We start from the raw sequence: 24,085 nt of genomic DNA, 5'->3' as shown, positions 1-24,085 counted from the left end.
TCCTAAGGTAGGTGTCTCTCCCAGAGAGGGAGTTAAGGTAAAGAATACTCAGCAAAGGTATATAGCGGTATTGTCAGCAGTTTGAGTATGAAAGGCGAGAAAAGAAATGCATAATTCTAATAGCCTGAAACAGTACCGTAACTGCTCTATTTGAGTCATATAGTTTTACCTTTAAAATCACAACATTTCAACATCTTCAATTTCAAGATGAAAAACAACTAATTAGCTGCTGAAGAACTTCAAGTCAGGCTTGCTTATTCTCAAACTTAAGAACCTCTGCTTTGTTTCCTGTCTCACTATCAAATTCAGTTCCTTTGCAGGACAGATGTTGCACTTACAATCTTGAACATGCATTCAACATTGTGCATTGAATGTATGTAACTCTGCCACAAAACCTGAAAATTAAAACCCCCTTAGATTTAATATTTTAAAGTTTTAATTGGGTGTAAGAAGAAGTGAACTTGAGAAAACTTGAACACTATGCAAAAAACATAGTGATCCAATATAATATGCAGCTTACTAAAGGAGACCTCACATTTTAAAATTTGTCTGACACTCTGACAGCATCTCCATAGGGATAATGATACTTTCTTTTGCAAAGCACTGTGCTATCTGCAAAGCTATATAAGAACTAAGTGTTACTATTAGAGATGGGAAAGGCCTATTAGATCATCTGTCCATCTCTGATATAAGAGAAAACGACAGTGATTTGCTGCTGTGATTTGACAGTGACATTTGTAAAAATGTCCCTTCTTCTCAACTCAAGTTTCCGTGCTGAGGATTCAATAAGCTAGATGGCTAACTTTGACAGTCTCCAACTTCTACAAAGCATACCGAAGCATGTACCCATTTCAGGCCCACTTTTCCATCTCCTTCCTTCAACTTTTCTTTTTTGAAGAGGATGGAAAGAACAATCCTCATGAATAGCACGTGTCAAGCTTCACAGAACTGGTCTTTGTTGGTTGGGTGTCTTGTTCCATCCATCATGTATCCTGTCCATGGTGGGTGCCTGATAATGCATAGAGTCTTATGTGATGGCAGTCATAAGAGGTCTGCAGAACTCTTAGTGGTATATACCGGCAGATTGAAGATCCTTGCCTCGTGGGATAAGGCTCTACTTCTCCACTGCTTCCAAGGGAAAGAATTTTTTCTGCTCTTTCCTATATTCCCTAAAATTTCTCAGAATGTTTGCTACAACAGGTTTTCAATTTAAGTGCCAACATAACAAAATATCTGGAGGGAAATCAGTTGAAGTATTCAGAAGATGACTCTCAGTATGATTCACACTGCTGTGAGCAAAGAAGAGGTCTGTCTGGCCTTCTGTACTGGAGTGATAACAGATATTGGATGCAATGTGTACTCAGATTAAGTTAATGGCAGTGACATCTGGTAGATGACACAGAGGGCCAAACTCCTATCATCTGTTTTTTAACATTCTGTGCCCAAACCATTATATGTCAGGCTTGGTAAAAGTGAATAATCTTTCAGTATCTACCACTCCTCCCTCCCATGCTCTCAGTCATATGAGACTGAAGGACTGCTAGATAAATCACCTCCGTATATTCACAAGGACAGCAAAACTAAAAGCAGTCAGGGAAAAGGGATCCAAGGTACGCAGCTCATGAGTAGTGGCCTCCCCAATATTTAGCAGTCATTGTACAGGCTCGTACATTCCCAAAGCACTCTCACAGTCATCACAAATGCTTACATAAAGCCTTGTACCTTCAAAGTGCTTCGCGAACATAAATATATTAATAAGACCTTTCCCAGAAGAGAATGCAGTGTCAGAGAGATGCCATTCAAATGGCTGGGCTGTGAGAGGTAGACCTTCAAATACTTAATTAAACCTTCATCCTCTGCCATCAACTTCAAGCCCATTTAGAAAAAAAAGATGGAAAGTACAGTGGAGCTTTATGAGCAAAAAGAAGAATAACTGCTTGTAAAATTATTTTGCCCTCTATGGTTGCAGTGTTAATTAAATTGTATATTCTGTGATGTGCATCTACTGAATTTGACATAAAATGTAATAAAAATAAGTTTTTTATACTCAGTTTGACTCATGCCACCTAGATGGTTCTTTCAAAATGACTGGTGGCAATTTTTCACTGATGTGCTTTGGTATACATCGTGTTTAGGGGTCATAATTAAAACATTAAGGCTAGTTTTGCACCTGCTATTTAATTGCAAACATATTTAGAATTCTAGTTAGCACTAGGTTGTTAAAAACTGACAAACTTACCTAAGTGCTGTCAGGGCAAAAAAGGAAACAAAACCATGCCACTCTTCAATTATTGCAGACCACATACAGATGTGCTTTTCAAGGACAAATTCATTACACAATTATAACATGCATAATAGTCTACAAAAGATTTTTTGGTAGTAATAGAATTACATTTGTCACACATTTTTTTATGAAATTCAGTTGCTTAAGTTTTAATTTGTTTTTTATCATGTTTTCTTACAATTAGTAAGGCAGACCACCAGACCAGATTCATGATCACAACCAAGAGACAAGCACGTGTCTGTTACTACGCATCTGGCATAGGTAAATCATGTTAGCCTTTGCATGTGCAGTACTGTATTTACTAATTCTGAAGCCAGGATACTGCTTGGCTGCAGCTGTATGTGCTATGAATGCTCAATGTCTGCTGTGTCAGCTGATAGCAGGTTTATGGCGACCAGACCTCTCCCACCTCTCTTTGTACCCTACTTATTATCTCCAAAAGTCTACAAGAATTTGTACGGCAACTTTGCCGCTGAGCAGAGGCCGGAATATCAAAACCGGTGAGGTACTTGGCGGTAGTCAAATGTGGAAATATGAATGACATTTCCTGGGAAACACATCTCCCAAACCACTGACAGTTGTAACTCTGTTGGTTCTTGGTACGGATTTTTTCCCAAATTGGGCTAAGCAATTCTTTGAATTAGGCTCAACACATACATGACAGAAATTGAGGTTCCATAACAGAGCAAAAATAAGCGAAGACCTTTTGTATTAAATACACTTGACAGACCTGCATCCTGAGTAACTGGTTTCTGTGGGGTCACTTTTCATTTGTACAGTAAACTCAGGAACTGTTGTAGGAAATAATACATATTTCTATAAGTAATAGGTAGAAAACTAAGATTAATAGTCTCCAACTAACCTAAGTTATGATAATTTTAATATTTTTTGGATATATTGCATATTTTGCACGCTTATGAGCATAGAAATGCAAAAATGGAACAGGAGACCTCCTGTATTAGGAAAAAATATTTAAGGAGTTGGTGCAAGCACAGTTTTTCAGGATGTTTTCATAGGATGATATTGCTTAGCTTCTTATAAATAAAACCACCACACATCAGTAGCGGCTTCAAAAAGGCCCTATCAAAAAAATTTACAAAAATGACAGTGTTGTTTCTGTATAAATAGTACCAGAAATGTGAAGAAAGGTAAGGGCAGAGGCTCAAACAGGAACTAAGGAAAGCTCGTTTTTTCTATTTAACATGACTCTCATGCAAATATATTTGCATAGACAAATGACAAACACATGCAAAAATATGTATCTGTCACTTCACTTGGGCTCTGAAAGCACTAAAAGGTACAACCCAGGTTTCGTACTTACTGCAAACTATTCAAAGTTCTTGTAATATTCTTCTAATGCCCAAATACTTTAAGAATGATTTTTTTAAATTACTTTCTTTTATTGTAATAAGAAGTCCTTTCCAAGTTAGAATGCATTTTTGGAAGTAGCTCACACTATGTTTTAAGCAACTTTAACATTGTTTTGTACTAGCAGGATATGAACTTTATGAAGCAGCCAAGGGACTGAGTCAGGTCTCACTGTGGACGTGAGCTAGAAAACTCAAGAGGCAATGTTCTATGCCACAAGACATATGAAACCTCCCACTAATCTATGTCGTGCTGTCACCTGTATATGGGGATATCATTGTTTATGTTCTAAAAGGCTGAGGTTATAATAAAATGTGAAGATTCAATTCCTCTTTGTGCAATATTTGGCTTCTTTTACGCATTTTGCAACAGAGGAATGTGAAATACTTTGATATCACACACAATAGTGCAGTAAAAGTCTGGTTGGATACTTAATGAAGTTTGGAAGGATTAATATACTCTGATTCCACATTTCTGATTTTCCAGTGTGCTGAGGCTTTAAAGGAACGGGGCCCTTGAACTGCAAACTTCCTTTTTCTTTTTTTTTCGTTTTCATCTTTAGCTCTAAGAGTGGAAGAAAAATGCCCCATATAGCATGGATATCACTGTCACATGCAATAAGAGAGCCCTGCAAATGCTGTCACTATGCAACAATGCCATGCAGAATAGTCTCAGTGTAGCAGCGGCTTTCAAATCAATAAGCAGTAGAAGAAAGACATCTGAAAATACAGTCTTTAAAAACAAACACTCAAAAAAGCAAGACTGACATCAACCATTTTTGAAAATCTGAGCAGGTTGCATGGCTCAGCATCTACTGAATTTTACACAACTTGTAGTCTAAATCCAATATTCAAGTTTTCGTCACTTGCATTTAGGGAAGATTTCATACAGAGATTGTCCCTTTAATTACAGAAACTAAGGTTTGAATCCAAAGCAGCTTATTAGCTAAATTAGACAATGAAGAACCCAGACTCAGATTCCTTCTTCTCCCACCAAAGAACTAAAGCATGCAGTACACTCTGACTGTTATGAGTCGGCAGATATTAACTAGCAATTCAAAGGAAAAATAATGTAAAACTGAGTACAAAATGGTCTTATAATGAGCAAAAAGGTGGATGTGCCAGTAGGAACAACCTCACAGGATCCACAATTTAGTGATGAAGTATTTCCAGAAAGTGTCTTCTGTACATGTAGGACTATACCTACTAAATAATGAACCTACAGGATGTTGACACAGAGAGGAAACTAAAAAAGGTGATTAATATTTCAGCGAGATGCCGTTCCAAGGTCTTTGTCAAATGAATAATTCTAATTAATGGATATTGTTGCATGGTAGTTCAATAACACTGTAAGGTATTTCAATGAAAACCTACCATTATCTTCATGCACAATAAGATGCCTTGAGATGCAAACATTGAGAATGATTAGGGCCACAAAGGAGCCTAAATGCACACCACTCATAATTCAAATGAAAATTCTATGTATCCAAACTGCATCAATTCAAGAAAAAGTCAAACTTATGAAAACTTTCTTAATATGTTGCATGAAGTATCAAAAAGATTGAAAATAGGATTAGGAAAGGAGCATGTACCATTCAACGAGTATTGGAAAAGATGCTTATCAAAAATTTATCAGGCGAAGTAAGTCTGAGAAATGCTGATAACAGATGGGAGCTGTCTCGGCAAAAATAATGTTGCTAGTTTGACTGTTTCTCTAGCTGAGGATAAAAGTGTCCTGGGGAAAAAGAAAAAAAAAGTCTGATTTTTCTTACCTCTTCCTTCTCTGCACTTTGCAAGTCCCTCCACTCCTCAGTGACGTGACCGAAGTCTACTGTGTTCATTGCAACCTTATATTCCCCGATGATATCATGTTTGGAGAAACGATCAAAGTCATAAACTGCCATCACTAGAGTCTTTCCACCCAGCTCAGAATATGGCACCTGCAAAGAAGAGAAAATGACAAACTCCGTGTCTGAGACAATAAAGATCAGTCCACTGCAATGCAAATCTATTTCTTTGGTTTATCAGCTGTCATCTCAGGTAAATTGAACTGCAGAGAAAATTATGAGGTGTATTTGTTTCAGAGTCACCAAACGCAGTATTTTTTGAGACCAGGCTCTGGCACTCAATAGAACAATGTGGCAGCTCACTCATCATTCCCTGGGTTTTTCTCATTCTACTTCAAATAATTTTGTGGGTGATGAAACCGAAACAGGAAGCCCAATTATTTGCACTGAAGACACATGAACTTTCAACACAATGGTGTCTTTTCCTCAATAAATCAACTGTCATCACTCAGAAATGGGTAGCTCCCAGACTGAAACAGAACTGGCTTACTGTATCTGACACAAAATAATTAGACACTAAATAGTTCTTTTACAGTACCACTACCTATTACTTACCAAAGCATATTTTTCATTATTATACCTTTCACACTGTAGACACTGAGGTGCTTTCTAAGACACAGTGTACAGCTAGAAATTGTGGTGGCAGAAGGCCAAGTTCTGACTAATTCTCCAGCTGTTCTGATGTGTTTCAGACAGATGCTGTGGGTTAGGATGCTTATGAGTCACATTTTTAATATTCAGATGAAGATGTGCAGTTCAGGTAAGCTACACTCGAGTGGCTGCCTGGAGAAGTTTGATTTAGGAATTGTTTGGACTTACATTGAACACTTGGTCAATTTGAACATATTCTGCAAGTATAAATGGTTTCCATGGGCTTCAGTAAATACTTCTCTATTAATTGTCTATATAAAAAGTGAAAGTGTGGCATTATCATTGGCCTTGCTAACCTCTCTATGATGTGGTCTGTTTAAACCCTAGGACTGTTGTCTTTTGTTACTGTTTGGCTTCAACTTGCTTTTCAAAATACTTACTAATAGCATGAGTAGTTTTCCTTTTTCATAACATGGTGTATATGTTTAAAAGAGCTTTTTAGGTTGAGAGCTAGCTCCAGCTTCCATTAAGGAGTGCAATAGTTTCAGTGGGGACAGGGTTGTGTATTGTAGTAGATATTATAGGGAAATCTATTTTGGTTCTGTAAATTATTTGTAGCTTCTAAAAAGCTATTGAAGGCAAATGTATGTGGAAGGCAAAATTCTAAATAATTTCACTTTTTTTTTACGCAGCCTCAAAACCAGAAGAGGAATGTTCTAAAATTCCTTTCTCCATCAGTTTACTATACCACTTAATGGATCCTGGTAGTTTGGAATGCATGAAAAGACTATCATTATTTACGTTTTTTATCATTAACTTGAAATCAATAAAGCTTATTTTAGATACCTTGCTTTCTAAAGAAGATCTAGTGGCAGTGCTTCCTCCATTTATTACCTCCAAAGTAGCCTCAGCCTCCAGCTTTGTTCAGGACTACCAAGGAAGTCCTCAACTCATGGAGGATTGCTCCCTCTCCCTGCTTGTGCTCTGCTCAGAGATACCCAGCCTCTTAATGCAGGTGAGACCTTGCCAGAAGGACATGTATAGGAGTGTTTTTCTGGCACAGACATGTGACTTCTCTAGACATGAACCCTCTTCCCACTTTGGGCCTGAGAAGGAACACCTCCCTCTGACAGACTGGTGTAGTCCAGCTAGCATTTCTCAGTTCTCTTTTGGCAGCGCAGTGTGGTTATACAATTCAGCCAGCAGAAGCCTGATGGACACCTTCAACCCGGAATGGCACCATGGATGTCTGGGAAACAGAAATGAAAAGGGGAATAACACAGGGAACCACCCAAATAAGAGAAGGAATGAAGTCCATGGCTCAAGATGCAATACAGCAGAAACATAACCCATCTCATCCCCATTAGCCCTTTTTTGGGAGAAAGGCAGGCAGCTCCTGTGTCCTGGGAGAAGGTAACAAAACGGGTTTGGGCTGCCTGGTGGGCAGCTCTGCCAAAGAGAGATGAGAAGGATATCAACAGAAGCTGTGCACCACCTGAAGCAGGTCACAGAAGTAAGGCTCTGCCCAAGTAAATGAGATATTGTCAGTAGTTCCCACAGAAGTAATTTATTTGAGATGCAGCACTAGTTAAATGGTTGCTTATCTTTTTCACTGTAGTCCCCAGAACAATGATAGTACTTGGCATGCCCTGTTGGTTTTCTCTTGGGTACCACAGTATCCAGGGATGATCAGTAGCATATTGGGATGCACCTAAACACTCTGACTGGTCTTGCATGGAAAGCAAACTTGCTTCTGGAGAATAAAATTTGAATATTAAAGATGTGCCTTAAAACAAGTGGACATTATAGCCCAGGAGTGGATGATCTGATTTATAACTTGTGCCTTCATCTTAGATAACAGCATTATTGGTTCTTTCTTTTCTTTTGTGAGCTGCATGGGAATCTGTAATTTATAACTCTGTTTTCTTTTAAATACTCTCTTAGGAAAGCTCAAGAAAAAAATAACTCCCCACAAAAGATTATTTTTATGAACATCTTCAAGGGAAAAAACAAGCTTATGTATGCCGTAGTAGTTGTGGCCTCCAGGGATATCTTTCTCATTGAATGATTACATAGCCTGAGTCTTTCAGTGTTCCTGTTTTCAATCTGTAGCTGTCATTATAAAATTGGGCATAGAGAGAAAGGCCTGAAGTAACAGCAGAAGAATATATATTAGGAGAAGCCCTGTGAAACATGCTCTATAGTATTCTTTTATTGTATGTAACGGGGGTTTAGGTATGGCTACAGTTTTAGAAAAACGCTGTTGATAGATGCTATTGGAATGACTTAAATATTGCAATGTAAAGCTTAGCTACATTTATTTAATTCATGTGTTATTAAACCTGGGACATGATTTCTTTTCATATGTAGAGTAGCATGGCAAAAAATTGCTATGACAAAGTCTAGCAAGATTAATCTGCCATATTGTCCTTCATCCATTTACCTTACTTGAATTTGAATTTATTTTTGACGGGAAAAGAAATGGTATACTGAAATTCATAAATCAGACTGCAAAGATATTTAAAGAAAATGCTGGTCTAGTGAAATTTTCCTGACATTTGTCAAAGTGTCACTGTTTTCTGACTTTCTTGTAAGTTTTAACCAGCCATAAAATACGGATCAGATGATTGTCATAGAGCAGGATAACTGAAGTGCCTTTTACATCTGCTGAGGTCTGACCCTATGTTATACCATTTTCAACATAAGATTGAATATCATGGGTTTCTATAACATGAAAAATCACCATGATGCAGTTACCAGTTAACTAAGACATCTAACTTTGTAGCCAAGCAAGAGATATATAGTGGTTAAATAAAAAAGTTTCAATAATTATAAAAAAATACCTTGAATGTAAATTGCTCATTGAAAACAGGGTTAAGTGTCTTTCTGTGGACTTTTGTCTCGTATTTCTTCTTCTTATCAGGAAGCAGGAAAACTTTCACATAGGGATCAGATGTGCCACCCATATCTAACGCAGGCAGCTCAGCTGCTTGAATAATCCCAACCAGAAGCTGAAAGGAGAGAAAAACAGCAGAATGAAATTTCAAATAGATATTTATTTAAAAACGGTAGCAGAGAAATACACATGCAGACTCTATTTCTGGTCTATGAAAAACTATTCCCCCCCTTCAGGGAAGGCAAATGAAGCAACACTATAGACTTTAGAAAACCAATTATGGCAGATGCAGACTGTACAATGGCTGTTTTTAAGCAGAAAAGAGGTTTTCAAAGGGCAGCTGATTACAGCTAAATACAGACTTCATCTTTTTAAAGACTGCAATCAAATAACTTTCAATTGCTCTCTCCTCTTGTGCATTATTTTTCTGTGCTGGGCACCATGAATAGAAATCACATTATTAAACAATCAAGAATGTCTAATTTTGACTACAAAATTTGTATTCTAAATCTCCAGCATGTAACCTTTCCCCCAACCAAACACAAAAAGGTGATATATCAAATGCAAAACCTCAGGCAGAGCTTTATTGAAAACAAATGGATTTTGCAGTCTTCCTTGTATTTAAATTCTCTTGCTATATATACAAATGGGTTTAGGTAGTAAACTAAGGACAGCATTTTCAAAAAATACACCATGAAAGCTAATCTTTGGTAACTAAATCCTAATAACAATTCATAATCTCATTGCAAAACAGAAAAATTAGTTGCTTGAATCTCTTATACACTTTTAAAAATAATACTGAAGCACATTTGAAACTTTTAAATGCCTTGGCCATTTTTGAAGTGTTATAAATTAAGGCTTATGTTATGTTATGTTATGTTATGTTATGTTATGTTATGTTATGTTATGTTATGTTATGTTATGTTATCTAGACATCTCTGTATTAGGCCTCATCAGCATAATGGAGTTGAGAGAAAGAAAATGTTTTTAATCTTGTTTCATAGACACAGACTAAGGTAAACATTCACGTGACTCTTCAAGGTCAATCTGGAGACAAGATACTAAGAACCAAGAATGAAATCTGAGAATATTTTCTTCTAAGTCAGTGCTTCAGTCACAATGTATTTGCTTCTCTCATGGATGAGTTGTTTAAAATTGGAAACAGAAGCTCTAACAACTGGAATACTGAACAATGGAGTTAAACCAGGAAAGAAGCTTCTGGCTTCTGAAGGATTCCTCAAAGTTGGACTTACTTTTACCAGTTTTAAATTCACAGAATGGCCTACATGCTTTCCCATCTACAGGACTCTTAAGCTCCATGAAACATTTTCCTTTAGCTGTAAGAAACACTTTTCCTTTTCTGCCTCATTCTTATTCTAGATGCATAACAGTTCATAAATACATGGATAGGCTCAGGATCTACAACAAGTCTTTCACATCAAAGAGTGAAAAACAAGTCTATGACTTTAGTTAACAGAGTGGAAAAGCAATTCAATTCCCTTTTAAAATTTGTCTCTCTAAAACTGAGGCATCGGGCTCTGGAGAGTACATCGGTCATCTTGTCTCCATTCTTAACCCTGTGCAATATATTAGCCAGATTATTGGTCTGTAGTTTCATGCCACTGCGCTATACTAACCTAACTGAATCCCCTCTTCTACTCTTTTATATCACCTATCCTCTGACAAATTCCAAGCTGCAACATAGTTTAGAGTAGCAAAATAAAATAGGAATCCACAACTTATATAATTTATTACTCTGAGAGTTGAGGAAAAGCACCTTTAACCACAGGTTCTTTAAAGGCTTCAGAATTCTTTTTGTCCTTGCATTGAAAAACAAGCACTGCAGTCAGAAGATAGTTGAAAAGACAGGGAAATATTATGTATTATGCCAGGTCATATCTATGTGTAAATACCCTGCTGCTGACAGAAAATTTGTTCTTAATTTCTATTATTTCCTTTGTCTTGCAACAAGTAAGTATTCTGCATTCCATGAACAGCATCAGATAAAGAATCTGAATGTGGAAATAAATCACAAGTATGTGTGGAAGTCAGTTTAGATGAAGAATAGGAATTAACAGGTATTTAAGTTCAGTAGTAATTTCTTTCCCTAAGTAGAGAAGAATGATATGGTTTTGACTGAAGTTGTCAAAAAATGAAATGCAGAACATGTATTCTCAAGTTCACTAAAAGACAGGCAGTAGAAGTGAAGTACTCAGATGTGTTGGTGTACTTTGGTCCAAAGTTAAGCACAGTGAGTTTTAATGTGAGGCTGTGCACTGGTGAAATTGGCAAAAGTGATCCCAACCATAGCAAGACGCCAAGGAGGGGAATGAAATATGAGCTAGTTCAGGATGTGGCAAGACCTGTTAAGTAGGTCGATTGTAGGTCTACATCACATTACGGTGTCTATTCCTACTGAAAACTTGGGTAAGTATGCCAAAGTTTGGTCTTACCAGCTTCAGAGGAGGATACTGAAGGTGTATCAGTCCTTGATTGGAGAGAATCTTCCTGTCCAACTTCCCCGTTTTTTGGGGACAGACCTTTTTATTTGAACTTTTGTTCCAAACTAAAATTTTCTTGGCTAGTAGGTGTACTTTCATGGAGAGCAACAGAACCTGACACAGCTAGTTAATAAGGCAAAATGCATGCTCGATGAAGTGAGAGAAAGCTACTCCTGGCAATCTTATCAACTTGCTAAAAGACCCACAATGAATCAACTTACTTTTATGTCCCTCTCTTTTGCTTCCCATCTTTTGTTTGCTTACATTTTAAATTCATGAAGGCTGAAGCTATCTTTTACCGTCTGCATGCAGACTCCATAATATAATGTGGGTTGACATTGATTGGTGATGCCTTAATGTAAGTTATTAATAACCATTAGATAAAACTGTGTCTTCAGTTTTGATTAAAGGTGTAATATAAACTCCGAGTACATTGAACCACTTTAGTAGTACCTCTGTCATGAATCTTCAGTCTTGCTTTCTCCCTTTACTCCATGCAAGCAGTAAGGATTTCAGAAATACCTACTGTAACTAAATGTATTACTTCATTCTCCCCTTGCACACACAGAAATGAAATATTACAGGTTGGTTGTTTCAAACCTGATTGTTCTGGAAGTCATAATCCAAAGAATACTGGATTTTCCCTAGTTTCTCCACTTCTTTGGGTTCTTCTTTCTCTTCCCCATCAGTCAGCCCCGTCTCAGCATCATCATCCTTAAGAGCCTAGAAAGAAGGAATGTAATATTCATAAATAAGGCAAACTCTTAAGCACCAGTTTAAAATAGACACTCTCCTCAAATCTATTTTAAAGCCATTAAAAGCAAGCATGACAGCAGAAATCCAAATATGCAGTTTAGATATGTATTTATATCATTTAGGTTGCTCAAGAAGATGTTATAAATCAGCAAGCAAGCAATGGAAGTAGGAAGAAAGCTTCTTGGGCTATTACAAGCAACGATTGTTATAAAACCTGAAAGTAGAAACAAAATATCAACTTGATATAAAAAAATTCTTCTGGGCTCACACTGGCTGTTATAGAGGCACAAGGAGGCAAACATGCTATTAAATAAGCAAGTCACACATCCATTCAACTTAAGAATATCTTGGCAATGTCAAACCTGTTTGTGCATGCTGTGAAGTGTTTGCAATTGGCAACACGTTTCTGTAGGATTACTATGATAAAGAGCATGTGCTGTGGATGAGTTCTTCCTACAATCATATGCCAAACATTCTTCATGTTTATTTAGAATGAATATGGAAGCAAAGTTTTCACCATGCCATTAGCAAATGCATGTTTCTCATTTTCCCTCCCTCCCGAGACCAATTTCCTTTTTATTCATTCTTGCTATAAAGCTTGGCTGAACCAAATTGATTGCAAGTTGATTTTAGCTTGCTTATAAAGAAACACAGAAATAAAGAAATACAGACCTGCTTACAGATTTCTCTGTTGCAAAAAAACTGCTATTTTCAAAAGACATAGCCCTTATCTTATATTTTATACATAATTAAAATACTAAATGTCATCTTTTTTTTTTTTTTTTTTTTTGCTGTACCAGAAAGCAGAAGTATTTGCACTGCGGAAAAGGGAATTCATACAACTACTAAACCATATGAATTGTAATGACGTATATCTTATTCCAGCAGATTCTTACCCAAGTAAGAACTGAAAAATAGTGAAAAAATGTGGAAAATGCAAAAATAAAGTTGAGAGTGTGAAAACAAGGAATGAATACTGAGCATTCATCTAGAATTGTTATTTGCATGTTATAGTTAACGGTATGCTTATCTATAAGAGCCCTATCTGGATGAAAGTTCCTTGTATATGGAGCTTCTGCTTGCACAAACAGACTATTAAGTGCAGGAATTCAATTTGTTATGTTCTTTCCTTTTTCACAATGTGAGGTTGTCTGAAGAAACCTACAGCATTTATAAACAATAGGCTGCAGCTGGAGCTCTCTATCTGAAGAGATAGCAAGGCTGGAAAGTAGCGTATATCCACGGTTGACAGTGGTTGGTGAAAGAATGAATGTGACAGCATTAACATTCTCACTCAGCCATGAACACAGTGGGGGCCACGCAACAGTTGCGTGGGTGTGGTAGGAAGAAAGATTGATCTCCGAAGTAGAAAATGTTATTTTTCAGAAGTCAGATCTAAATTCAAAAGGTCAGACTCAAAACTGTACAATATTAAGCAATTATTTCTCTACTTTTTGAAATAAGCTAGAAATTCAGCTGGCACAGCTCAACTGAAATCAATGCAACAGCATTGATTTATGCAAGCTGAGGAGCTGAGTTTGAGTTAAATATCTGAGTGCTAGTGAATGATGGACTCTTTCTTAGGAACATAAATTATAGTGTACCTGGATGGTGGGAAAAGTCGGTAGCGGATGAGAATCACCCGTGATATTGGAAGAGTTATACTTTTTGTACTAAACCATTTCTATTTGGAAGGGCTGAACTGCCTGAAATGAAAATTATTTTGAGACATTTTAATCACTGAGCTGCCAGTGAGTTCCTTGGTTGTAGCACAACATTTTAGTTAGTACCACAACAACCGTGACACTTCAAAACTGACAGGCTCTATGGCCAGAGGCACAGCCCCTGCAGGACCATGCGTAGGACTTTAAGGACATGGGGTGATGTGATTACACCAAACACCTTGCTTTCATAGGTAATAAAAATAAGCTTGAGGTTTTGTGATCATGAAAAAAAAAGGATGTGACTCATTCCAACTGAAGCAACCACATTTATCTGAGCCTGGAGACAACAGGAAGCAGTAACTCAGAGTGGGATGTTCGCTCCAAGACTCACTGCTCTGAATCATCCCAGTATTGCCCTAATAGAGGACTCTGTGATAGAAGAGTGATAAACAGCTCCAGTATATCCACATTTCTGGGATAAGTACTGGACTTTCTGCTGTTCCATCTACTTTTGACCTGGATTTTGTTTGAGAGGAAATATCTTAAAGCCGTTCCTCAGGGATAAAATGGAGAATGCAAAAAGAACCTTATATGCTAATTTCTAGGTATGAAGATTTTCTAACTATTCCATCAAGGCAATAGTTACATAACCACACCCTCTCTAGGAAAATTACATACTCTTCTGCACAGCTGATCAATCCGGGAGATGCCAGAGCTGTGGATAATCCAATGTGAAACAGTTCTTACTATGACTACGGAAAATGTAATAGGAAGCTAACGTCCCTCTTGCAAGGGAGTTTTGAAGTGCTGTCAGAAAACATTGCATGGTTGGGAAACTCTTCTCCACAGATTATGAGAGGCCTATTGGAAGGTGAAAGCTATTTCCCAGGGGAGATGGAAAACATTGCATGTTGCTCACATCAGATGAGGAGCTATATCATTCTTCTTGACCTTGACTCAGAAACACTGAAGCAGTAAGAAACAGAAAGAATGAGACAGTTTTCGGAATTGGCCAAGGTCGTGGCATGGGGGGAGGGAAGAAATGACAAATTATTATCTCTACAGCAGTCTGTACATAATAGTTTTTACCATCAAGAGAGGAATTTGCTTTCAAACTAGTCAAAGGAAGCACAGAAGTTTCTTGTGTCTGATGCAGCTGCTGAGTTCCAAAGAGGAAGAAGAATTGGATTGCTTCAAAGTACTTGAAACACCCCGTAGGGATTTTCATTTTGTATTCCGATTCTCTGAAAGATCAATATTTAATGGAATAGTACTGCAACCCTCAATTTATAGCACACTGTATCACGCTATATTGGATCTTACTGTTGTACTGCTACAATCAACTAAAATAAGCAGCTATATTTTATTGGTTTTAGAAACAATAAAGTATTTTTAATTATAAGCCAGCTTTTTCCTCTAGCCTCTTCAGTTGACACAACTGTAATCAGAAATCCTGGATTTAGATGTAGAGGAATATAAGCCTTTCCTTTCCTAATATTTCTTTTAATTCTATGACATTTAAAATGCTTTTTCTGTGAAATGCATAACACAGAAATGCATTATTACATTGTGCTGGAGACCAGACTTATCTTTTCTAATTCGGGATGACTGTGAATTTCACTCAAGTGGTTTCTTCATTTCTACATAACGTATGCAGAAACACACAACAATGAAACCTCTACATCCTCTTACATGTGTATAAGTATCTGAAAAACGTAGCCTTACATGTAAGCAGGTGTAGGAATGTACAAAAAAATCGTTAATCAAATACAACCATTACAAGGTAATACATCCACATCTAATAAAATCAGCAAGTGGAAAAAGTTACTTTGTGCCAGGGACCTTAACAGAGCAATATACAATATATGTTTTCTTAAACTTTGAAGACAAAATGAATTTTCGAGCAACCTCTCATTTAATCCATATTTGAATGAGCTCTGTAACTACTTCTAACTAAGGGTGCAGACATAAATCTATATAGGTCATTAGGATTTCTTTTCTGTGCCATGTTTAGTTAATAATTTTCAAGCTCATCTACTCTGTAGTGGTTCCTACAACAAACAGAGCTAAATTACAGCAATCTGGGATCCACAGTTCAATCTGATGGTTGTTTCTTCATTTCCGTAACATCATTAAGAGCAGCTTTACAGTCTCCTCTTTTCTTCTGGGTTGTTAAAGAGAATGCTTAATTTTCAAATGTTTTGTAGTTGCATCTTTTGCATTTAAAAAGGAAAGAAAAACCAAAACTGCTTGTAACTGCAGCTCTGCAAACTCCACACCTTGCAGTGGGTTTTTACGTATCCTGGGCTTCCTCCCCTTCTCATAGTCCTAGCTGACAAAAGCCTCCCTCCAGTGACGTTGCCTCCTGATACTGCAAACATCCCTCGCTTCCAGCTCCGTTCCACCAAAAGCCCTGCCACCCTGTCACTGGGTTTACCCCACTACTGTCCACCACAAACCACAAAAGGGATTCTGGGGATTAAAACAGCTTTATGTACCCTTGCATTTCATCCCTCCCAAAACGATGTGTAGAAATCCAGAGGGTCTGCAAGGGATTTAGAGCAGTTGGCCCGCTGGTTGCCTCCAGATTCCACTACTGCAGAAGCTCCAGGAAAGCAAACCCATAGGAGACTTGGCTAACAACGCTGCTGGGGGAGCAAGGTACTTCCTTGCCTCCTGTCCAGCGAGGCAGAGGCCACAATCATGCCTGAGTCATCAGGAGGGTGTGAAGACCCATGAAGGCGTATTTCGCATTTTGAGTCTGATCTCAGCTATCTTCATGTCTCATCATCAATGCCTAGTTCACGCCACAAGCTATTTAAGACTGCAAGCCAAGTGTCTTTCACTGTTGTATGTAAAGAAACACGTTCATAGTAGAGTTTTTAGGATTCCTTCCATTCATAGGGTGGCCTATGGCCTCACTTTTAAGGAAACAAGTTACCAATAAGCGAGAAGGAGAGACACTAAGAAGGAAAACATAATGCTGACTGCAGCCTGTAAGTTTATTTGATGCACAGTGCATGCTGCTGTCCCGAGTTCTATCTCTGCCTGCCCCATGAATCATTCCTTTTGTTCACATGGTGAAGGGGATATTTTTTTAACATGTGAATGATGCCCAGTCCTCAGGCTTGTGCAATGCTTGCTGAGCTGAAAGGAAGAAAACAATATTATTTTGTAGCAAAAATGTTCTGTGCCATGTCCAACACTGAATTTATCAGAAAGGCAATTTTTCCTCCACACCTAGGAATGGCTGCATTTCCACTAATGGTAGTGAACAATTTCTTTCACATTCAAGAACACCATAATTATGACCTGGCCAGTTTTTATCCCATGGGAAAAGAAAAGCCTTTAAAAATTCCTGGCTGACTCCTACCACAATGCAGAAAAGCCTGCAATTGTGGCACATTCTCTATCAGAGTCCCTCAGAAGGAAAGGCAACATTTCATTCTTTCAGCATCTGCTTTCTCTTCGTGAACTAATTTAAAGAGCGTGTCGTGCACAGGTTTCCAGTGGCTGAGCCAGGCTTTGGTCATTGTGAAATCTACTTTGCCGTTACTGCTGTGAGAGTGATGGCCTCACACACCAGCAGTGGGCCACACCGATGATGCACAGAATGAGCAAGACCCTGCTGTGTCCAGCATGCAATGCCTTGACATTACTTCCTTGCTTGTTACCCAGGTTTTAAATGGCCTGTTGGATTATTCTTTCTTTAGGTGGTCTGTGACATGAGGTCATCATGTTCATCTTAAAAGCCCACTGAATTGTTTGGGTACCAAAATACCAACTTATTCTGGTGCAATAAAAGAACACAGCAAATGCTGGAGTTGTTCAATGTAAAATAGGAATACATAAATTCAAGTTGGAGCTGTTAAGCCCCAAATCAACCTGTTTTTCTTGTAGCCAGCGCTTACTCGCTGAAAAAAGATGCAGCCAATCTCAGCCTGGGGGCCTATTTTGGAAGTTCACCCTGTGGGTCAGGGCTCCGCTTGGAACGCAGGGCCCATGCGCACGAACAAAAAGAAGCAAGCGCTCCTGCAAGCACGCTCCAAGCTCTGCCCCCACTTCCCATATGGCAGCACGTGGTAGCGCGAAGCAGCAGGCTGCGAGCAGGAGGCAGCTTTAGTCTCCCTGGACAGTGCGTGCTGCTCAATCAAGTGTTCTTCATCCTCCCCAAACCAATGGCTGGGGGCCAGATGGAAGCACACCCTGGGACAGAGCTGGCTCCTCAGCATGGGAGGACCCCTCCAAGTACTACATTTATTTCTTTTTGAAAAATTTGTCATATACTATAATTAGGACTACATCTATTTAACAGTGGAAATTAACCTAAATAGGGGCAGACATGATTTATTGGGTGCCACATTGATATATGGAGAAAAAGTTGGCAAGGAAATGTTCTTTTGGCTCAGCTGCTTAGAAAGAGATAAGATCACCCTCTGACCATCCTCTAAATAGGGCTTTATCAAGTATCTGATATTCTGATGCTTGAAGGTTACTTCGCTATTCATATTTGTTATTCATAATTTTGCAAAAAATAAATTCCTTTGCTTAAAAAGTAAATAATTAAATATTCCCAATATAGAATTCAAATAGGATTTGAAATGTATACCTCATTGATATGAACTGCTGTTCCTGTTGTACGTTATTCATACCCATTAACTTCAGGCACTTAGTATAAGAGCAGAGCTCTCCATAAAATCAGTGGATACAGGTAAATGTCTGGAGAGTGTGATTCAGATCACTTAATTTAGGGAATAATTGCATACTTCCTAGACACCACTCATTAGGAACCTGCAGATTCTGGTCTCAAATAAAGAATTCAAAATTTGGTCTGTTAATCAAAAGAACACAAGAAAGAAACATCCTTGACTATGGAAGCTTCCATTGTCAAGACCTTCAGTATAGAAAACAAGACGTGTAAGAAAATGAGTAGGATCTATACCTTCTTATTGTGCTAATAGTGCAATAGGTTACAAAAAAAGTAAATTAATTATTTTACAGGAAAATATTTTTTAAAAAGCAGGAAAAAGAAACTCAGGAAGCATGCAAAGCAAGCTCCTATGTCTTCTTGGGAGTGACTGAGAGGAAGAGCCAGAATGGAAATAAGCCCAGCCTTGTGGCTCACAGCTGTTTCTTCCCTATTTTCAGGGTTCTGAAGTCTAGTATAAATCTAAGTTACAAAAGAGTTTTGCAGAAAACCCTGCAGAACACAAACACGGGTCTACAACACTGTATCTTCATAAACATGTTATTTTCACATATTTCAAGAAGTTTTACACACCCTGCACATTGCATTCTGAGGCAGGTGAAAAAGCAGGATGATTGGTCAAGCCTGAAGTTGAATTAATGTACAAATGGGACTCAATCAATCCATTTTGACTGCCACGGTATTGTTACTGGGCTTGTTTTCTAAGAAAGACCTGTCCCCATTGTTTCTGACATTTTCTGCACTGTAACAGCTCAGCAGCACATACTGTGTTTCTGACTGTGAATTAGGATGTCTCATTGCACTGTGGGTAAGGCATGGTGAGCATTAACATCAGCATGGGCTGAAGATGCCAACAAATGGGAATTGGCATGCTGAGACCAAGGCAGGTGGCATCATGGAATAAATACACTCACTATTCTCTAGGCATTCAGCTGGGAAAACAACCAACCACATGAGCAAACATTGCAGAAGAAAAGACCACTGCCAGCAAGGAAGCTCCTGTACCTCTAAAAGATCCTCTTGCATTGTTTCTAGCAATAAAGACTTGGGTTCCTTCGAGTGAATTCCAGGTTCTCTGGATGTCGGTGTGGATTTTACTGACTTAATTTTGGCTATCGTCTTCGTGCTGCCAGGTCAACACATACTACTTTGAAATATTTGGGAGCACCTAACATTAAAGAGCTTGTTCCTTCAGTATTTTGTCTCCATGCGGGCAAGGGTGTTTACTGTTTGACAACTAAAATCATAAGGTGAAATAGTCTAAGAAAACCATTACATGTTGAAGTTCGGTTAGGTGCAATTGCAGCTCTCAATATCATATTACTTTGTAATGTCCTGATATTTCACCACTATTAATACATAAACATTAATGAGTATATTCTGATTATTAGTACATAACCCTGATGTAAAAGAAAGGCCTGTGTAAAGGGAAAACAAACATACAGAGAAGTCAGGTGGCTGACTGAAGGCCACAGTAAGTCAGTGGCAGAGACAAGAATATACTCCTCATACTCCAGGGTGTAGTACATATACCTTATCCCAAATCTCCTATTTCACCTAACAGACACATTCATTGTTAAGCCAAAAATCTTTCACTAGTGACACTGTTTCAGCCTGATGCAATGAGAAAGGACAGAGCTATTAAATCCCCTTCTCCACAAATGTTTTGTGACCTAATAAAGTGTTCAGACCATCATAACTGTTATTCTCCAAGCAATAGGGCTAAATTTTAGTAATTTTTCAGTGCCGCTGTTCATGACTGGAATGATTACATCTATTCCTTTCCTCAGCCCACAGGCTGAGCTTAACCAAGAATTTTGCTGTACCAATGCATTAATTTCAGACCCAATAAATCACCAGCTATTATAGTATCTATGGAACTGGGTGTTAGGGGGCTTTTTTTTTTCCTAAAGAAAAAAGTAATGGGAGCCACCAGGGTCATTAGCGGTGACTGGAGAGTTATAAAGATGAAAACTGAGCCTGATGGGAAGAGCTCATAAAAACACATGTGCTAGTTGTCATTTAGTTGCACCAACAAAAATCTGCATTAAGATCACTTAAAAGAGTTTAGTATGGAGCATTAAGAACTTAAAGTTCTATATCACTATACCGAGATGATGCGAGAGCCCACATCAAGTCTCTTGAGGTATCAATCATTTTAGCAACACTTAGAAACTAAGACATTAAAAATATGCACTGCTTTCGTCTACTTTTGATATGGTGACATTTATACAAAAAGGAAATAAAATTAGCAAGTTATTCTTATGTGCCTGTCAATTTTAAACTTGAGCTTTCTAGTACAGTTTGACTTAATATTTTAACTACAGAAAGAATGACAAACTCTTTTCTTTTGCCCTCCTCTAGCCTCCCGCCAAATATATACCCAACTAAAAAAAATACCCAATCAATTTAGTTCAGCCTCTTAATGTGTGTGTCAAAGCTACTACATATAAATCTCAGCTGAGGAGCCAGAGCTGTCAGAAGACTATATGTATCAGAGCTTTCGACTAGGTGTGTCCAAATAGCAGAATAAACCTACCGCAAGTGACAATCCAGAACAGTCATGAGACAAAACATAGACAAGGAGGACATAGAAGGAAGAAATAAAAATTAAAATATCCACACACAAACGTTAGTAAAAACCATGGAGAAATGACCTTTTTACAGTAGTACATTCACTAACAACTTGTCTCCCCTATAAGGAACCTAATCCTCTCAGTGGCCCTTGACGAAGTTGTGTACTCTACTTGAGAAAGTAAGCATTGCCTGCAATGGAAATGGGTTTCAAGACTGAAAACCTAATCTTATTTTCAACTCATCTCCCACTTTACCTCATCTACATTTGTTCATAATGTATATTATTTCATAAACAGTTTCTCATTTGAAGTTGTGTTCAGGAAAGTGGACATTTTGAAGCACAAATATTCTAACAGAGACCAAAATTTTATGCCACTTCCTTGAATGTCTAGCTATCATGTGATTGTTGAGCTGCCTGTGTCTCTGCATCGAAAGGATCTTTAACTATGTCAAGCTGTATGACTCTATAATGATTTGGCACGGATGTGCAGGTCAGCCCGAGTACACGTAGGTCAGAAGTTCTCTTCAACAAACAAAACCAGACTAAGATGGAAATTATATTTCCAGAAGCTGATACTTTCAATTTACCAACTGCTACTTCCTTTCAAGTTTTGTGTGCCTGGGGAACTGGGATCTTGCAAGACGCCAAATGCCTATCAACAACTATTATGCACTCTCAGCTGAAGGCAGAAGGTAATTAGCACTTGCAGGTTTAGGCCTAACAATGACTGAACCAAGCTTTTTGGTTTTTTGACAACATTTCAGACCTTGGTACTGTATTTTGCCCTTTATAATGGCATTAGTTTTACATCTTGATCTTCAATTAATTTTTTTTAACATTAAAATTTGTTGCTTTAAAAAGCTACAAGGCATTCTTGTTTTTCCCTTTCTATTTCATGCCAGAACCTCTAAAGTGGTTCAGTTATCTTAACTGAAATTTTCTATATTTAGCATTGCATTGAGTTCAGCTACGTACGTTAATATTTGCACTGAAATTCAAAATTAAAGTGTTAGAATAAACAATCAGTCATACTGGAAAAAAAAAGAAAAGACAGATAAAATTGCACAAATTAGTAATTAAGTTGGTAAAAGTTATTCAATGCCAAAGACTTAAAATCTGTACTCTATCAGACTGCTAGGTATGAATTTAAGGGGCTAATTTATGCAGCCTGTCTTTGAAATCCCAGACAGTGAAGAGGACGCTTGGCTGGAGAGTTGGTGATGTATCTACTTATATAAAGGTCTGACATGTACATCAGCTGAGAATCTACCCTCCTTAGGTATAACTGTGCAAAACAAAGTATATTGGTTAAATCCCAAAATACTTGGGCAAAAGTATGTTTAAATAACTATACAGAATATTTTGAATGGAGTCTTCTTAATATACCTATCTGTGCAACATTTCGAAGTTTGAGCTCTCTCTGTAGACAAGAGACGTGTAATTCAGCTTTTTATTGAATTTTCCCATGAAAAAGATAGAAATGAAACTCAATATTAAATACATAACGTAATTTTGCATGTAAATTATTTATTTTCCAAGAATCCATGGTTATTTATCCAGGTCCTAATGAATATAATTAAAAACACTTAATAATACATTGTAAATACAACAATGGCCTTACACAATATGGAACAAATTCCACATAAATATCAATCAACAAATTGCACATGTCCTACAACAAACTATTAGGTTTGTTATCGTTGGTAGAACATAACAAACATATCATGGAATTTTTCCACCAGTATAATCAAACAGTTCTTCCAAATTATTCTTGGTTTAATGGAAGTTGGCTAACAGTAGCCCAGGGTAACCTAACAATTGGTGATCTGACTTCCCATGCATTGCTGAGGGGGAAATATCTCATGATTACTTAACAGCCCAGAACAAAGTCTATAAAACAAATACAGGGAGTCTATGAACGTTAGATCAAAGTGGTTATAGAAAGGGGGTTTGTTTCACATGCATCATATGGAGGAAACAAAATCAGCATAAAAACTTTTTCAAGAGGGACTCAAAATTTTTGCTATGTTGTTTTTGTGAGCTTGGCCTTACTAATCTACCTAACCTTGGACTAGTTGTATCTACATTAGTGATTTTGTGTACTGATGAGGTTGTTTTCAGATGTGAATTTGTCATGCACTCCAATACACCAGTGTGTCACGTGAAGCATCTTCCCTGCAGGTGGAACCAAGGCTGAAGCTGTGCACCAGGGCACTATCTAAAGTGCTCCACTTGCAATGTGGATAGAAGGATCTGCAGCCATTTGCTCTTTGTGCCTGTGCAGAACTCTGTTAGTTGCAGTAAGGCAATCTGGGATGGCTGTAGAGAAATCTGCTTTGTATTGCTTACTAGCCTGTAGACACATGACTACACCTAGGATGGGCAACTGGTGTGAATTTCACTAGCTGTAAGCATGCAGTGTATACTTATGGTCTGAGAACCAAAACAGACTGTGTCAGATCAAGCCTCACTCTTTCTTTCATCACTCCGATGATAGTCTGTACAGTGGTCACTATAAAATGTTGATATATACAGCTTGAAAGGAATGAATTTTGCCAAGGCTTATTTTATTGGTATAGTGTATAGACTAGAAAAGTTAACTACTGTCTAACGAATCAATATTTTAGCAGTGGCAACTGCAACTGAGTAGCATGAACAGGAATAAAATAACTGGATCATCAGTTATTTTCTTTCCATTCTGTCTACTGAGCAACAACAACAAAAACTGTCCTCTCATCTGATAACGGAAACTGGAAATAGCTCTGATAGCTCTGTACCTTGGAAGTCTATCCATTATTTTCCTCCCTTTATCTGAGCTCCTTTCAGACTCCACTCAGGTGATCCAGTTGCAGCTAGTCATCAGACTTGAAGGCTTCCTCATGCTTTCTCCTGA

At 37.9% G+C, this 24,085-nt stretch overlaps 1 protein-coding gene across 2 annotated transcripts in view; it reads right to left on the bottom strand.

Moving 5' to 3' along the window:
* The window catches only part of SYT1 (synaptotagmin 1), a gene marked incomplete at both ends in the record, with an annotated part of 125,942 nt that overhangs the window by 67,854 nt on the left and 34,003 nt on the right, over positions 1-24,085 (bottom strand). Inside the window, 3 exons of one of the 2 annotated variants that reach the window (XM_082014266.1) lie at positions 5,424-5,591; positions 8,933-9,100; positions 12,087-12,209. In XM_082014266.1, coding sequence (XP_081870392.1) covers positions 5,424-5,591; positions 8,933-9,100; positions 12,087-12,209 — 459 coding nt within the window. The remainder of the gene's footprint in view (positions 1-5,423; positions 5,592-8,932; positions 9,101-12,086; positions 12,210-24,085) is intronic. The other variant, XM_082014267.1, reaches the window with a different exon arrangement.

This window comes from Phaethon aethereus (genome assembly GCF_964289735.1).
Source record: "Phaethon aethereus genome assembly, chromosome: 1".
Lineage (NCBI taxonomy): Eukaryota > Metazoa > Chordata > Aves > Phaethontiformes > Phaethontidae > Phaethon > Phaethon aethereus.
This window is presented reverse-complemented; position numbering and strand designations above follow the sequence as displayed.